General features: G+C 37.7%; 1 protein-coding gene across 2 annotated transcripts in view; it reads right to left on the reverse strand.

Annotated features, from left to right (window-relative positions):
- The window catches only part of LOC131030902 (uncharacterized), a 91,622-nt gene that overhangs the window by 35,565 nt on the left and 37,364 nt on the right, over positions 1-18,693 (reverse strand). Inside the window, exons 2-5 of one of the 2 annotated variants that reach the window (XM_057961856.2) lie at positions 17,920-17,997; positions 17,664-17,806; positions 15,084-15,154; positions 14,610-14,717 (exon numbers count right to left, since the gene is read on the reverse strand). In XM_057961856.2, the coding sequence (XP_057817839.1) occupies positions 14,610-14,717; positions 15,084-15,154; positions 17,664-17,806; positions 17,920-17,997 (400 nt within the window). The remainder of the gene's footprint in view (positions 1-14,609; positions 14,718-15,083; positions 15,155-17,663; positions 17,807-17,919; positions 17,998-18,693) is intronic. The other variant, XM_057961857.2, reaches the window with a different exon arrangement.

Raw genomic sequence — 18,693 nt, forward strand, 5'->3', positions numbered from 1 at the left:
AATCATGTTGAGGAGGTGATCAACCCGATCCAGGACAGAGTATTTGAGGTACTACGTACCATTCTTGGCAGGAGGATCGAAGTTGAGACAGATGTGGATATGCAGGAATTAGAGGATAGAATCAAGGTCATCTTTTGCAAGGACACTAATATCACAGACGAGCAATATGATCAGATGTTTGCCACCATGCTCCTGATTGAAAGGACAAAGGAACTTGAATCTTCATGGGACGCAGCTCTTCTACATGCATTCGATCAGGTCATCCACTTGGAAGAAAGTATGAAGAATCTTCCCGAGATTCCAATTGCTAAGATCGAAGGAATCGTGTCAAGATTCATTACATATGCTAAAAAAGAGAATTGGAAAGGGAATAAGATTCTAGATGAGAGGTTGTTATAGATGACATGGCATCTTATTTGTCATTGGTTCATGTCTCGTAGGTTTTTGTGCCAAATTTAATATTTGGCTATGCATTTAATATTGTTCAGTAAAAAGGAGGCCATTTGTAACAAACCCTAATTAGGGTTTAGGTGTCATGATCTTGACCGTTGATCCACTTTCAATCTGGACCTTTCATTGTAATTGAGGATGCTATTTATACCCTCATTTTTCATTTTCATGAATAATAGAATAGTAATGTGAGAGAGAAGAGAGAAAGTTTGATGTATTAGAGAGATTAGAAGCAATTTTCACTTTTGTAGCAAGATTGAGTTTGAGGAAAGGAATTCAAGCAATTGTTGTACATGATGACTTTGAAATCAATGAAATATTGAAGTTATGGTGTTTTGTTGCAACTTTCTTGGTTATCTTCATGGTTGTTCAATTTACTTGAATCATGCTCAATCAAAGTAGTGTGTTAATTTGAAGGACATAGTGTGAGACTTGATCTTTGGTAGGATTCGCTTTCCATATCACTAGCTTCTTGCTGATTGTAGGAACGCCTTGCATGGTCAACTGGAGATATTTGAATCACTTAACCTTCAATCATCATTGTATCTTGGATATGTACCTTCGTGGTAGTGTCTTTGATCTTTGATACGTTGAAAATCATTTGTTACCTTAGAAGATCGCATCAATTTCAATTAAGTTGTTATCTTATGGCAAAATTGAAGTTGGTTGAATCTTACCAAGTCTTGTTCACACGAAGTCACTCTTAGGGTTAGACTAGATTAGACTTCTTGCAAAACCCTATCCTTTTGTTATTTTTTGAAATGCTTCTTAGTTTAGTAAAATTTCAGGCTTTCGGAGCGTAAGACCCCTTGAGGATACAGCAAATCACATCATACCACGGCGAGCTTGTCCACACGTAAAGACCCTACTAACCAGAACATTGGAGTCATCCTAACTGATCCTTCATGCGAATCTTCAGCAGTTAGAGACTTTATTCAAGAGAGGATAAGATGCCTTTAGGTATTTTATTCTGTGTATGATGGTGTACAAAATACACGTCAACACGTAGGCATAGAGTTATTCTTATGTGAGCATATAATTGTTCTTTGGTTTTCCTATTTGCTTGGAGAGGAGCATCTTTAATGAGTAATCCACTTCTTCTCTTGCCTTCATTCTCTTGGAAAACTTACCTCTTCTATGGTTTCGGTTATTCACAAGTATGACATGCCCCCTAGCATGGAATGATCTCTCGTGAAGTACATGTCCCTTCCTTGAGAGGATTTGTTCCATTAGGAAGGCATATCACTTGAAAATAACCACCATTAGAAGATGTGTAACGCTTATCCTTGTTCTTCTCACTTGGGGGGCAAGGATTTCGCTCCTTTCTCTTTCTTTCTATCTCATTTATCATTATTTCCTTTAGGGGCTGCATTTTTCATATGTGATTATCATTTCTTACAATGGCATGTTCTTATGACTAATCCCCCTTGGGGAATATGTGATGCTCTTTCTCTCTTCTCTTAGAAGATTACCACTTCTTGAGACGTGTATTTTACATATACTAATGTCTTTTCTCACATGCGTTCATGTAAGTACATTGTGCATTTGCTTATGTTTAATCTCTCTCTAGAAGATTGTGTAAGCTCTTCTCATTGTCCCTACACTTGGGGGGGCAATGATCTCTCTCTCTCTCTCTCTTTCTCTAAGGATCCACTCTTTCCTATTTTGCAGATGGTGTGAGTTTTATTACTTGATGTCATTCCTTGTGTGAAATTGTTGTTGTTTGCCCAAGGGTTCTCTCTTATACAAGAGGTGTAAGTCCTTGACAATAACCTCTTTGACACTTGGTAATGTACATCTATAATAAATTCACCCATCCCCATTTGGATAAAAGTGAGTCATCCTTCATCAAGAATCCCTTTCACCTAGCAATAGGAGGAAGGATTGAATTCTTATTCTCTTCTGTGCTTCGTTCTAGAAGATGTTATATTTGCCTAAGACAACTCCTCTTGGAGGTAGATGTCTTTTGAGCAAAGATCTCTTCTCCTCCAAGGATCTCCACACTTATAGCAAGATATCTCTTTTCAACTATCTTATCCTTGCTTGAAGAGTATTCCCTCTCTTGCTTGGATTTATGACATTGTTGCATGATGGATATCTTCTTGGTGTCAAAGGTAGGTATCCTTGTTCTACTTTCCTTAAGATATCAATATTAAACTACGTTGACATCTTAAGGGGGGGGCACCCACACTGCTCCTTTTGTATTATATTTCTCTCGTGCATTGTATCTCTTATACAGGGGGTCATTCTCGGAACCAGAGGGCAGCCTCTTAGCATGAGATGTCGCCACTTTTCTCTTATACAGTGGGTCATTCTCAGAACCAGAGGGCAGCCTCTTAGAGCGAGATGTCGCCACTTTTCTCTTATACATTGGGTCCTTCTTGGAACCAAAGGGCAGCCTCTTAGAGCGAGATGTCGCCACTTTTCTCTTATACAGTGGGTCATTCTCAGAACCAGAGGGTAAACTCTTAGAGCAAGATGTCGCCACTTTTCTCTTATGCAGGGTGATTATTCTCAGAACCAGAGCATAGTCTCTTAGAACGAGATGTCATGCCTTTCTTGACATTTGTACTATACATCTTATACAGGTTGTAGCATACTGTTGTGACGTATTCACACATCGCCCCATTGCAAATGGGGACCCCTATTTTTTTTGCTTTCCGAGGTTTGCTTTCTAGGTGTTTAAGGTTTGTCTGTTAGCCTTTGCATTTTGAGTGTCGCTAGGGGATCAATAGGATGGTAGGCTTTGCTTGAGCCGGGGGAGTCAGCAGGTGCTCCAGGTTAGCGTTTCTTTGAGAGTCTTCCTTAGGGCCTAGTTTTGCTCTTGTTGCTAATTGTGTCTTGCTTTGTGAGTGGGTATCATTCTTGAAGGTCTGAGCTAGGTCAAGTTGGTGAGTGATGAAGTCTGGAATGCCCTAATCCTGAAATTTGGCTAAGTCTGGAATGTCCTGATCTTGAAATTTGACTAAGTCTGGAAAACTGAAGAATCCTCCAAAAACTAGATTTTGCAATATAACTCCTGGAGGTCCGAAACCACTCTCAAACATCCTAGAAGTATATATGGAATATAACTTAAAGTATAAGTGACATTTCTTATACTTAAATGTTATATTCCATAAAATGATCCTGACGGAGAGTCCAAAATGTCAAATTTCGCTCCTGACCCTTCCAAAGGGTCCAAAGCGAATTTCGCTCTTGACCCTTCCAAAGGGTCTAGAGCGAAATTCATATTTCCTCTATTTTTCTCCTTAGCTTGACCAAGTTTTTAGACTTTTGAGGCATAATTGAGAAGGTTTGATGCAACTTTGCCTTGGAGAGGAGATTTTAGACCTTGGGATGATGGATTCTAGCCTAGGAGAGGAATTTCGCTCCTGACCCTTCCAAAGGGTCCAGAGCGAAAATCCTTATGCACCTCAATTTATCACTTGTCAAGACCAATTTCATAGTTCCTTAGGCATGTTTGGGGGATTTTTGACATGTTCTAACCTTAGGAGGTGAGTAAAGGTGGATGAGATGAAGATCTTAGCCAAGAATAGGAATTTCGCTCCTGACCCTTCCAAAGGGTCCAGAGCGAAATTCACTATAATCCTCATTTGCTACCTTGAATGGGCTTAAAACCTGGTTCCTCAAGTGGAAAACAATCTATATTTGCCTCCAGGAGAAGATTGAAGTTTGAAAAATGAACAGTTAAAGCTTAAATCAAGATTTTCGCTCCTGACCCTTCCAAAGGGTCTAGAGTGAAAATCAACCTAAGACTCATTTCTTGCCTTATTTGACCAAATTTTGATTTGCAAGGCATTTTGAAGGGAAGAGTAGACATGTTTGGACATTGGAAATGTTTGAAAGCTTTGAAAAAATGAAGGATTCTAGCCAAGAAGGTGAATTTCGCTCCTGACCCTTCCAAAGGGTCCAGAGCGAAATTCCTTGCAAGCCTATTTTTTTGACCTTGCTTAGACCACAAACCTTGTCTCCTAGGTGAAGAATGATGTTTTGTTACCTTTCAGAGAAGATTGGAGTTGAAAAGATGAAGGATCAAATCAAGAATGAGATTTTCACTCCTGACCCTTCCAAAGGGTCCAGAGCAAAAATCCTCCTAGACCTCATTTCTTTCCTTATTTGGCCAAGTTTTGATGTCCAAGGCATGTTGAAAGAGAGAATGGGCATATTGAAACCCTTAAGGACGTTTGAAGGAGTTAAGGAATGAGTGTTTTGGCCAAGGAAGGAAATTTCGCTCCTGACCCTTCCAAAGGGTCCAAAGCGAAATTCCTTACAAGCATATATTTTTAACCTTGCTTGAGCTTAAAACCTTGTTCCTAAGGCAAAAAGAGATGAAATTTCACCTTGCAAAGAAGATTGGGATTGAAAAAATGATGATTTTGGGCTCGAAAAGGAAAATCGCTCCTGACCCTTCCAAAGGGTCCAGGGCGAAATTGTGTAAAACCTATCTTTTCCCTTAGTTTCATGCCAAATCTAGTGTGGATCATGATTAAAGAAGTCCTTAGGCATGTCCTTGAATGGTCAATAATTATCAAGTTTGAAAGAATTGAGCCAAAATGAGAATTTCGCTCCTGACCCTTCCAAAGGGTCCAGGGCGAAAATCCTTCAATCACCTATTTTGCCTTGCAAAATCAAGTTAAACTTAGGTTGGATGAAAGAAGTGAAGTGTTTCCTTGCCTTGTGAGGTGGATTGAAGTTGAAATAATGAAGAAATGAACTACAAGCAAGAAATTCGCTCCTAACCCTTCCAAAGGGTCTAGAGCAAAAAACACTAAAACCATCCTTTTCTCCAAATTTTGTGCTAAGTCAGGCCTATACTAGGGTGAGAGAAGCTATTTAGAATGCCTTGGAAAGATGTTTCACCTTCAAAAATGTGAATTTTGACCTAAAATTGGAATTTCGCTCCTGACCCTTCCAAAGGGTCTAGAGCGAAATTCATCAAAATCCCTATTTTCTCCTTGTGTCAAGTCAAGACTTTGAGTCCTAAGGCGTAGTTCAGGTTGAAATGATGTTTCTTTGCCCTGTAGGATGAATTGAAGTGAAGGAGATGAGGAATTAAGACCTAAAGCTTGAATTTCGCTCCTGACCCTTCCAAAGGGTCCAAAGCGAAATTCTTAAAACCTCCATTTTTGCCCAAATTTACATCAAGCTTGGTGTTGGTTGAGAATGAGGACGTCCTTGGGCATGTATCTAAGCAAGTATGATCACAAGGTGAGAAGAATTTGAGCCAAGAATGCAAAATTCGCTCCTGACCCTTTCGAAGGGTCTAGGGCGAAATTCTTATGGAGCCTGTCCTTGGAAAGAATCTTAAGCAAACTTCATTTTGATATCTTCTTGTTGATGATTTAAGGTAGCAAATGCTATGTTGAAATGAATTTATTATGTGTCCTTAATCATCTCTTGATTTGTTTTGCAGATGAAAGAAGAGCAGACATCATCAAGGACGACCTCCTCCAGTCTGGCATCAACAAGGACGACCTTCTCCAGCCCAACATCATTAAGGACGGCCTTCTCCGGTCTAGCATCATCAGGGACGACCTCTTCCAGTCCAGCATTCGAAGGAAAGGTACACCATCCATCCTGCACATCGAAGACAAAGGAAGTTAAAGCAAGGGTCCATTGAAGAAGCCAATAGTTTCAGAAGAGTTAATTAAAGTTAGCTTCTAAACATCACCAAATTGAACATCAACCAAGTGTTGGACAAGGTGGCATCCCAATCATCACTCCTCCAGTCGGGTTGGTCCACCTGAGCGTGTCCAGATTCAATGTACCTGACTCATGGGAGATGGCACAAACTTCGATGTACCTACCCCGGTTCTCCATTGGTCGAATATTCCAAAAAAGACATGTGTCCAAATAATGCAATTATTTCATTGGCCAGAATTGAGTTTGTTGTAACAAACCCTAATTAGGGTTTTCATTGTAAAATCTCAACCATTGATCTCAAATTGATCGGAGCCATTGAATTGTATTGAGGGCGCTATATAAGCCCTGGCTCCTCATTTGTAAAAGCTAATAGTTAGTCATTAATAGCTAGAAGGTTAATAGTTAGTTCATAGAGGTTAGAATAGCTAATGATTAATAGCAAATAGAATAGCAGTTAGAGTAGAATAGAAAGAGAAGACAAAGATTGTTGCCATGATGTTGTTGTAAAAGACTTGTAAACTTCATTGAAGAAATGGTGAAATCTATGGGTCGATTCAACAATTTGCATGGTCTCTATACTTCTCAAATTTGATTTCATGTTATTAGATGAGTGGAAGAAATGTGTTTGATTGATGGTGAAATTTGTATATCCATACTACTAGCAGTTTGTTGATTGCAGACTTGCCTTGTGTAGTCAACTGGAATCATTTAACTTAAGCTTAACTTCAACTATCGATTCTTCATTGATATGCATCAGCCTGATGGTGTCTATGCCGGTAGCAATGATTTGAACATCATAAAGCTTTCCTCTGAAGATCGCACTAACCTTGTGGAGATGGTCCTAGGATGTCAAGACAAGACTTAGTTAGAATTTCATCAAAGGTCATTCATTGCTCCTACATTCTTAGTATCAGAATTAGATCCTTCCATCGCCCTCATCCTTTTTCCTTTTTTTTCAAAATCTAGGCCAGTAAAATCCTGTGTTCCAGTAATATTCAAAGCAAGGTCATCACGTGTAAGTCCCCTTGTGATTCCAGCAAAATCACATCATACCACAGAGAGCTTATCCACACGTAGAGATCCTACATAACAGAACTTTGGAGTTACTCCGACTGATCCTTCAGCGAGATCTTCAACAGTCGGGAACTTTGTTCAAGAGAGGATAAGATACTTCGGTATTTTATTATGTGTTCGCATGTGCATAAAAAACACATCAACACATACTCGGGCATAGACTCCTATGAGTGCTTCGAACCTCACTTGCACACACGCACGAAGTTGAGTGGAACTAACCGTGTTCTCACTCTCCTCCCTTACATGGATCACTTAGACAAGTTCTAGGGACGTGATGTCCACGATTCCTTTTGTTCGCCTTTCTTCTCATGAATCACCAAAGTGTGTATTCATGTTCTCTCTCTTCTTCCTCTCATGAACTCATAGTTTTACTATTGATGGTTCATGGATGATGTCGGCTTTGCTCTTTTATGTAGTAATTGGTGTTTATGTGATGGCATTTGTCTTTGTGTTTCAATTAGTTGTTGAGACATTTGAGTATCGAGGCCTCTTCGGCTAGTTGATTCGTGGTCTTGTGTTTTGGTTTTTGTCGTGTGTCTTTTGTGCTTTGTCTTGTTTTGTTTGTCTTGTTCTTTTTGTTTTGTGTGCTCTTGCATATGTTTGAGTGAGTTAAGATCCTAAGATTGGGGGCTTTTGTTCCTCAAGATTAGTGGTGTCTTATACTCCTTGTGGTATTGCTCTGCATCTCTCATCTTCATCTCTCTCTTTCTTCTACTTTACCGGCAATATTGGCATAAGCCATACTTCCGCTAAAGTGGGGGCTAAATGTAACATCATAAAATTGCGACCCTTCCAATTTTGATCGCGTCTTAGGTCCTCACCCTAACGACTGCATCTCCCTACTCAATTGGGACCCCTCTCTGCATTGTTCTTCCAAATCTCCTCCTATTTCAGCCCTTGTGTCACCTCATGACCCTGTCCAAGCCCCGAAATAGGGCAGGACAGGGGTGTGGCACCCCTGTCCTCCCTCTTTGCTTGGCCCCAAAATGGGTCCATCCAACCCTTGGACCTAATTTGCTTTTCGGGATTTAATTTCTCCCATGTCGGCCTTTGGTGAGATGAAAATTAACCCTCCTAGGCAAGTATAAAAGGAGACTTAATTCTCTCATTTGGCCAGGGGAAAAGGGGGAAAGGAGAGAGCAAGAATAAGCGAAATTCATGAGGAGGCCTTCATTATCATCATCAAGCGTTCAATGTAATGTCCCCATTTTGCGAGCATCAGAGTTTGTAAGAATTAGCCTATCATTTGACCCTCATAGGCTAACAATTACTGATAGAGGGCCTTGTGTGGCAGTTACTTGGTGATTAGAGACATTACTCTTCAGTTGGATTCAGGTTTTGGCCTTTGCACAGGTTTTTTGACTCAAATTGGCACACTTACTATTTATAGTAAGTTACTATTTTGGGAGAGTCAGGGTTCCTATTAATAGAAAGACACCTGAGCAGAGCTTATTGGCAGTGTCGACCTTGATTGGGCCTTTGCAGCTATTTCTAGACTCAGTTCCACATACTTACTATTTATAGTAAGTCACTATTCAGGGTTTCTATTTTTAGACAGGCATCCAATCACATGGAGAACAGGGAGAGTCGACTCCTGGCTCAGACGGTTTAGCAATCAGACAAGTACATCAAGAGATATTAAAGTTTAAGTGACTTAAGTGATTTATTTAATATTTTAATATTATTATAAAGTTCTAAAGTAACTTTATAATAATAAAGTCACTTTAATATAATAAAGTGCGTTAAGTGAATAATTTAATGTGGGAATAAATCTTTTATCCCACATTGGCCAGGAAGGTGTTTGAGCTCTCTTAAGGAAAGAATAAAAGGAAAGGCAAGAGTTCATTCTCGACATCCAGTTGATGAATCGTATTTTGATTGATTTTTATTGTGGAGCCTAGGGCTTTCGCAATTTTCTTCTTTGATCATAGGAAACGAAAACTTCCTATTGATAGCAATTTTGAAGGTGTGAAATAACACCTGAATTATTGCAGTTGTGGGAAAGAATACTTCAGTTCTTTCATTTGTGCAAATTGGTGAAGTTTTCTACAAGGGTTTGAAGTTTATTGTTGAAGAACATTTATAGTTGGTTGTGAATCATCCTTATTTGGCAACAAATTATTCAAGGTTTTAAGAGCAGATTGCAAGTTTGTTCTTGCTGCTACAGTGCGCGTGAACAGTGCCGTGAACAGTGCGCTACAGTGCCGTGAACAGTGCGTTACAGTAGTTGGAGTTCTATAGAAGGGGATTTAGAAAGGTTGAACAGCTATATATATTTGACAAGGGATTTGCATATGAAGAGAATCAAACCAATATACCAAGGCAGCCATTGAAATACCAGGTTTTCTATCTATGGTCATTGTATTAGAAAATCATTACTTCATTGCATCATTTTCTATTATGATTATATCATGAAATATTTGGAGGTTGCATATGTTTAATGGAGATATAATTTGCATATTCCACATTCATGGTAACATTCAACATTGATCAGCCATTTAGCTTTCATGCCAATTGTTTGCTTAAATGCCTAATGGCTGTAGGTGTACTTTGGGATGCATGACAAGTGTTTGTCTTAATGTCAACTAGCTGTACTAGTTAATTTCAGTCATTACATATGTGTGGAAAGGTCTAAAACAGCTAGTATATCATTTCTATAACAACTTTGCATTGTTAGAATCTTTCCATAACATCATTTGCAGCCTACAAACCCAAAGAAGACAAATAAAGAATTCACTACAGCGGCTTCAAACATTGTATGCCAAGTGTTTGACAATATTCCTTGGGGTTCAAATAAGCGAAACAGGGTCAGATTAGCCAAGGGATATTACATTCAAGCCTTCAAGCATTCATCAAGTCTTCTTCTTCTTCATGTGTCTTCTTCACTCATCCATTGGAGCAACATTACAACATTCATTTGCAAGCATGTGTGTGTGTTAGGGTTTTGTCATGTTACATGCCATTTCATGCAACACTTGTGATTACATTCAAGAAGCGAAGCAACCGTCATCAACAAATTGCAGATCTACAAGGTATACGTTTCCGTTATTCACATTTAAGTATTTGCAATTACTTTCTTTCAAGGTTGATTCCTCAACCGAGGTTTGACTAAGGCAAACCCCTATCCACAACCCTTCTTCCCTTCTTTTTTGTGTGCAGGTTGTAGGTGCACAACTGTAATTGCAGATTTAGGCTTCATTTGCAGAGATGGAAAAACCCTTTTCGACTCACGGATTTTTCGGAAGACTCTGCATAACTTACGCACAGTCCCGACGACTTTTCTCCAAATGTGCAGGGTAGATCTGTATCAATCTAAATATATCAGATCCGAAGTTACAGCATGATCTTGAATTGGTAGGTCCTTATTTCATCCATTTTGTCTTCCTTTTCTGCATAGTCAACAAGTCAACATATCTATTTAAAAAAGAGGGCGAATTACATTTCAACACTTGCAATCCACTTAGCATTCACATCCTTATTTCTCTTAGATTTGGATCTAGTGGATTCAATCCCTCTTTTGAATGTAAAGTGCATTTTTGCATCAAGTGAAAATCATCCTAGTGGTTTCCTTTCTCTCTCCTAGGTGGGGAACCACTAGGGTCCAATTTTCCACTTTACGATATGTCTGCCATTCTAGGAGAGAAAATCTTTGTAAAGAGATATTTTGTCCTGAAGGAATTTTTCCACGTTCTAGTTCACATCTTGTTCTGAAGGAGATTTTTCCATCAACTGACCATTTCTTCCATGTCTGGGAAATTTTATCCTGTCCAAAGTTCTTGGAGAGAGAAAATCCTCTCTCTTAGCCAATTTTTCTCATGCCTTGAGATTCTTCATTGAAATGTCCCCCTTACTTTTTTCAATTTTGAACACCACAATGCACCCGTTAAGGTTAGGAAAGAGTAATACAATACTGTTGAAAGGTAACCCTTCCACTTTTTGATCACCAAGAGCCTAGTGTGGGTGAGGTGAGAGCACACGGTGAATAGGGGATCGTTAGCTCCAAAACAAACTGAAAGTACACTGTTGGGCGGCAAGCCAGCCCCTTCCACTTGTTCAGCGAGCAAGAACAACTTGAATGTAAAATCACTCTACCACTTTTCAGCAAGAGGACAGTTATTACAATATTGAAAGTAAGATCACTCAACTACTTATTCAACGGGAGGACTGTGAAACAAACTGTAAGTAATTGATAGGCGGCTAAGCCAGCCTCTTCCACTTCTTCAGTGGGAATGCAAAATGTAAATGCAATAAAATGAAGGTTGATCAGTACTACTAATTTCAGTGTTACAATGAGAGCATTAGCTTGCAAATTACAATAGGAAATTGATACCAAAACACACCAAAATGTTAGGAATTGATCCTCTAACAAATATGAGCCATCCAGCATATGAAAAATATCCAAACAGGTAAATAACATGGGTCTGATATAAAGAACAACAAACTAAAATAACAGACCAACAAGAAGAGAAATCACGTAGATGTTCATAACTTCGCCCACACAACTCCAAATGACTTGAAATCAAATGCAAATGATCCCTGAAGAGGAGGCGCCCAAGCCAAGACCAACCACCAGCTGCAAATCTGATCAACACACCTAATGTACGCTTCCCAAGGCATTCACATACATGATATGGCCAGGTAAGGAGGGCGGGTTTGTTAATAAAATCCAAATCAACACCAAAAACCACGAGACTTAGCAAAAGGAATCGCCTAACCAAGAGGAAAACATAGGAAAAATACCCAGAAGCAGCAACTGAACTTTCAAAGACTTATCAATGAATTCACGATCAGCTCCATACCAAACAGCAAACTACAGCACTGAAAACAACACTCCAAAATCAGAAAGCATCAAATAACTTCATCTTCGTTGAGCTCAATCTACTCCTCTGAATGAGAAACAATCACAATATTTAGCTAGGGGCTATCTTTCAAGCACGAAACTGAAGGAGGCTAGGAGGTATGTATTCCTCAAAGCAAGAGTCTGGAATGATTTCGACAACACTTCGTTATGATAAGCAATAGATAGTCTCAAATGAAGGCCAAGGCACTTATTTATAACTTTCTCCCAAACTGAACCTCCTTTTCCCTGTAATGTGGGGCTTAACAATGGAATTCAAATTTACTTTTTAATTTGCATTTCATTTCATTTCATCCTTCACCAAGTCGTCCCATTTTGCCTAGACAAGACACTTTAATAAAATGCAAATAATACATAATATGAGCGCCCAACATATAATTGAGAAAATGACTTTAAATATAACTTAAGCAATCCCTTAATAAATCATCCATTTTGCCTTAAGTTATAATTCAGCTTTAAACACCATTTTCCATTAAATACTAAACTTGTCAAAAACAAACTCCAACAATATGGGAGATCAAACTTAGAGAACTGCCCTACTAGATATAGCCACTGCATTGAGCTGCAGAAACCCTGCCAAAAATAGCACTTACTAAAAATAGCATACTGCTAAAAATAGTGTGTCCAAATGCATTTTTAACCACATTCTAAGCAGCAGTCGCAACTTACTAAAAAGTCTTCAGATTCATTTGCATGTCACACCATTGTGAAGCTCTTAGAAAAACCCAGGATAATAAGCTGTCCTCACCCCCACTTACTAAAAATAGTAAGTTTACCAACATGAATCTGAAGACCAAAAAAGTCTTCAGATTCATTTGCATGTCACACCATTGTGAAGCTCTCAGAAAAACCCAGGATAATATGCTGTCCTCACCCCCACTTACTAAAAATAGTAAGTTTACCAAACTCCACTGCTTGCTATGCATGTAAAACTCCAACATGCAAGCCACCAAAAACGCCAAGATATCCCCCTAGAAGTAGGAAACCCTAATTTCTGCTTCCAACTAACCTACGGGTCTCCGGAATAGGCTAACGGCCAACTGAATTGATTACTGTTGAGAAGGGGACATTGCATTCACCTTGGGCACATTTCTTCCCTAAGGAAGGAATTTTTGAAATTTTGAAATTTTCCTCCTTAGCCTTGGATTCCACGTTCTGTTTTGTCCTTGGGCACATTTTGAAGGTGGTGAAGGATTTCTTTGGAATTGACATTTTCCTTCTTGACCATGTTTTTGCATTTTCTACTTTTGCTGGAGCGCATTTGCTAGGGAGTGGAGGACTTCTGGAAAATTAGACTTTTTTTCCTTGATGTCACTTTGGCATCCATTACTTTCCTAGAGCACATTTTCTCCATGGTGAAGGAATTTTTGACGTGGAGGAAAATTCCTCCTTAACCTCATTTGGTGCCCAACCTTGACCTTGATTCTACTTTTGCCATAGAAGAAGGAAATTCTTCATGTCTTAGCCAAATTTTACATTTTCCAAGGCCTTGAACATACCTAGGGTGCATTTTGGCCTTAAGGAAGGAATTTTGTTGAGGAAAAAATCCTCCATGGCATGGAATCCACGTTCTCGACTTGTCCTTGGGCGTTGTTTCCACCTAAAGCAAGAAAATTTTCCTTGGAGGAAAAATCCTCCTTACCCTCTATTTGGCGCCTATCTTGCTTCTTGGACGGAATTCTCTAGTATGCAGGAATTTCATCTTGGAAGGATTTAGACATGGATTTTCAGGAATGCTCTGCCTTTGGTGTCCTGACCACTGCTTGAGATGGACCTGCCAAAAATAGACTTACTAAAAATAGTAAGTACTTCCAAACGTCATATTAGGGCAAACTGGGGGGGTGACACTTAACTAAAAATAGAAACTGTCAAAAACCGTAAGTTTGATTTTAACTTAGGCCAATCCAAGACATAATGAAACTTACTAAAAATAGTAAGTGCTCAGAATTCGTTCAAATTTCACAAGTAGATTCCTTAAAGGGTTCTGACTTCAATGCAACGTTCAGATTTTCCAAAACCCTAAGAAAATGACCTCAAATCTAAGTCTGAAGGGCAAAACCTTAAAATAGACACAACAAGTTCCAGACTTAGTCAAATTTGCTCAAAACACATGCAGACTTCATCAAAATTCATCAAAAACACTTGCAAACCAGGGAGACTGAACGGATTGCTGCGAAAAGATCCAAAGAACGAAAACAAAAAGACCTAGAGGACCTAAAAAGTAGGGGGTCACCATTTGCAATGAGCGATGTGTGAAAAGGTCACAACAGGTTCTTTTTATTATCTTCACTTCAAACTTCCAAAGTTGAACATCAGACTTCCCATAACCAAACTCTTGGTAAGTTCTGTTTGTTGAAGATGGAGAAAACAGAACATTTAATACGTGTAAGTTGTATGCCAAAGAATCCATTAAAGCAAATAAGTTATATTTAGCTGATAGCATTTATTTATCTATTATATTTCTATCTATTAAAGATTAAGGACTATTCATACTTCTAGGAAAATTTAAACAATGCAATCTGTCAACCTCACAAAGTATAGAAATCGTATTGTGAATGAGCTATTTTCTATCTCAAAAGCTTGCCTGGTGCTAGCCATTGTGTTGAGCACTTTTTGTTGGAGCAATCTGGTAACGGTGCCAGCCATAAAATATTTCGTAGATTCATGCTATAATCATATGGTAAATTAGAGCCTGAAAGGAAATGAAAAAGCCATGTGATACATGCATTAAAACTTAGCAAAAGAGCAACAAAGGAGGAAAGAAAAGTTGCATGTGATTTAGAGTATGAAGCAAAGCAAACATATAGTCAACAATATATGCAGTATCAAACAAAAAAACCATATAACATAACTTATCATAATAGATAGATTAATTCCTACAAAAACAAAAATAAAAGAAAAATTCTATCTTGACACAATAGAAGATGGATGGTCCTTATATATTCCAATGAAATCTAAGCAAACCGTGCACTTATCTCATAATTATAAATCATTAAATTAAGTTTAAAGGGTCCAGAATAGCCAGGTTTTTAACCAGTCCATCTAAAACTGTATTTACCTGTTTGGCAATAGCCAAGGTGTACTGGAAAACTTTCCTTGTTGTATGCCGGGTATTCTTTGGCATGAAACCTAAAAATCATTACAATTTAGCATTTCATTAGAAATTTAAAATCGTATATCATTCTCAATTTGCATATGTATAGCTCACTATTCTGCATAAATACACGTGACAAACAAAGCTATTCTAATGAAACCATGTATCATTCTCAATTTGTACCTGTATGGCTCACTATTCTGCATAAAGCTCACTATTCTGCATAAATGCATGTGACAAACAAAGCTATTCTAATGAAACCATGTATCATTCTCAATTTGTACCTGTATGGCTCACTATTTTGCATAAATACATGTGACAAACAAAGCTATAAATTAAATGATATAAATACAGCTATGAACCAAAAAAGGGCTAGAGAAATCAATGTAGTATGTGTTTCTTATTTCCAGTCATTCAATAAACACATCACCTCCACTTGAGGTAACTTTTGTATTTATTCCTCGTACTTTAGAAAATCTGTGAATTTTACATCCTTACCCTTTTTCTTAGTCAGCCCTTCTCTAAAAAGGTCTTCCAATCTCCTCCACTAACTTTGAAAAGTGCGCTTGTCTTTTCCATCTCTAGTTCTATCTGGATTTCTATAGTAGCCCTAAACTAGTTGTCATTACTTATGTACGTTTCTCTTTGCATATTCAAAACCATATTTCTTAAAACTAAATTTCTTTCAACTGGTCAAACCGTTTAAACTTTAACCAGATAGTCTTAAAAGGTTTCAAGAGAGTATTCCAGTAAAGATCTATCTTCAGAAATAACATTTGCCTATCAATAGTAATCCCAATCCAAGAAATGAGTACTTGGATTCTAGTTCAGTTCACCACTGAACATCGCTGGTTAGAAAAACAATGAAGATTTTGACTCCCTTGTTATCCTGCAATGTGGGATTCACCAGTGATAACATACATTTGGCCTTACATGGTCTTGATAGCTTATTTAGGAAAGTACGATACAGCAGAATAACAACTGATTAAAATCATAGAATATAATAGCAGTGATCAATCAGCTATGAATGCAAATAACAGCATAAATAGCAAACAAGTACCAAAAGAATGAACATAAATATGAGTCTAGGTTATCATCAGAGGTGCAACTCTTGATCATACCTTTTCAAAATGATAATAAAGAAGTAGGAACTTGAGTTACTTGATAACATATCTTTGGTAGCATAATCCAAACATGGTGCTTGGTATTAACTTAATTACATCCCTACACCTTCTAGCCTTGAATTAGCTTTAACTATATTATAGAGTCAAAAAATACAAGTTACCCTCCCTCAAACTTGGGGACAATTCTGCTGTAAATTCTTTGTACGTGAGCTGATTCTTGTAATGATAATATATATAAATGAGAGTGATTTGAGCCTTAACATGACTAGCTATAACCCCCTTTATCAACATACTTGGGCATATGCAAGCACTTCATGTCAATCACTTCTTTCTATTATAGGAAACCTAATTAATCTTGCAGCCTATGTGCATTTGTGAGTAGGCCTCATGTAGCCTCCTCTCTGCGTTACATAGTAGTCTTCAGCAACTTAAAAAAATAATCTGCCAAAAGTTTTGCCCAGTAAAATTTCTAGTGGCCCATTAGATCCCTTTTTCCTAATTGCTCAGGCTGTAAGTTTGTAACGGTGTTGAAGTTAGGTTATTTAAAAAAATTATTTAACTATTCTAGAGAAAACCACACATGAGAAGAGCAGTTCATATGAACACGTGGACTATATACATGGATTAATTATAGTAAGTGAAGCCAGAAATTAAAGAAAAGGATAATTGCTTCTTCCAACATCCAAGAAATGCAGACTCTGGTAGTGCCAGATGCCCTGAAAATGATGAGAGAGCAATAGAATCACAACAGATGAAAAGTTCTTGTTAAGAAGCAAAGTTAGTAGATTTTAAAACATAGTCTTGCAATGAAACGAACTGCCTTACAGAGTATTTATTGAATGATTACCAACACATTTTGTTACACATTATCATTTCCATGCTTTTCAACAAGGTTGCATCGCACAGACAATGGGATTGATAAAGTGAATACAAAATATAGAAACAAAAGATTAAGTGAAAAAATAACTCTGACATGCATCAAATATAATTTAGACAGAAAATATTTTTCAATCAGAATAAATAACCAGAAGACGTCCATAGCATAAACAAAGGTCTAGGAAATATTTGAAAGGTTAGGATTCAACAAATTAAACACTTTTCAAACAAGTAAACTGTTATATCTGGAGCATAAAGTGTCATTGCATAAATGACACAACTAAATGCCATGTTATTTGAGAACCTCAAGTTCACATTTTCAGTGCATTTGTTACAATGCTAATTCTTGTATTTCAATTTGGAGGTTGTAACAAAATCTTTTTGTACCCTAACAGCGTTGATGATCTGGATCAACTGCTCTAGTATTATAATTGAATTGATGCAACTTAGGTAAGCTATTGTGGTTATCAATGATATCCTGATTTAACAAAATTACCCTTGCAATTTAAAATGTACTTAACTCAAGAAAAGAAGCACCACTTACAAGATCCCAAGTCTCCCAGTGTTACTGGCAAGAAACAAATGTCCATGGAATAAGTCATAGCGATTCAATGAAATGTTGAGTCCAGCAGAGGGTGAAAGTGCAGCAATGGTCTCAAATAAAAAGGACATATACAAGTTCAAATCCTGTATCAAACAATCCAAACTTAAAATCTATACAATCAGAAGAACACGACCAAACAATCCATTGTTGACAGACTCTGCTAAATATAATCCCTAAAAAAGCAAGACTTGCCTACCTTGTTTAAAAAGCGTCGGCCAAAAGTAGTCTTGGTAAGTTGACACTTGTGTTCCAAACAATCTTCAACATCTGGTACCTGTAATGAGTAACTATAAGTTTTCCATCACCTTAAAGAACAAATGTCAGATATAACTGTATCTCGCTGGCAAGAAATTTCAAATAATTCATTATTGACAGTTTCAAACAGATGATGTGAGTAAAAACCTTTTCTGATTCAGTGCAAAAAAGGTTAACTATCTAAACCATATATGGAAAAAGACACATTGGAATATCAAAATAATCTAGTATATTTTAAGACTAAAAAAGCTCAATGAGCAATCATGCTTACACATGAAAGGGAAAGCATTATTTGTCTATTCAAACTGCTCAAAGAAGAATCTTAGAGAAGAGACGAGACAAAATATAAATTTGGCAAAATATGATTCAAAGACATCACCATAACTCGTGCATAAATTCATCATGTGATTTAAAATGAAGTGTCTACTTTATGGAAATGAACTCCATACTTTTATCTCTCTCCTGGTTAACCTTACATTCATGACAGCATTGAAGTCGCTCCTATTGCTGACTGGGAGGGCAGGTACCATATCAGCCTTGTTAATTGCAATTTAATAAATCAGTAGAATTATATGGTATTAGAAATAATGAGAATAAGCTTAGGATTGACTCAAATGTGTAACACTACTGTACATAATCCTTGGTGTAGTCAAACCTATTAGAATAATATTTTATATTTCCTAGATATGCTAGAAGTTGAAGAGTCATCTAGAAG

Source organism: Cryptomeria japonica, chromosome 10, assembly GCF_030272615.1.
Source record: "Cryptomeria japonica chromosome 10, Sugi_1.0, whole genome shotgun sequence".
Taxonomy (NCBI): domain Eukaryota; kingdom Viridiplantae; phylum Streptophyta; class Pinopsida; order Cupressales; family Cupressaceae; genus Cryptomeria; species Cryptomeria japonica.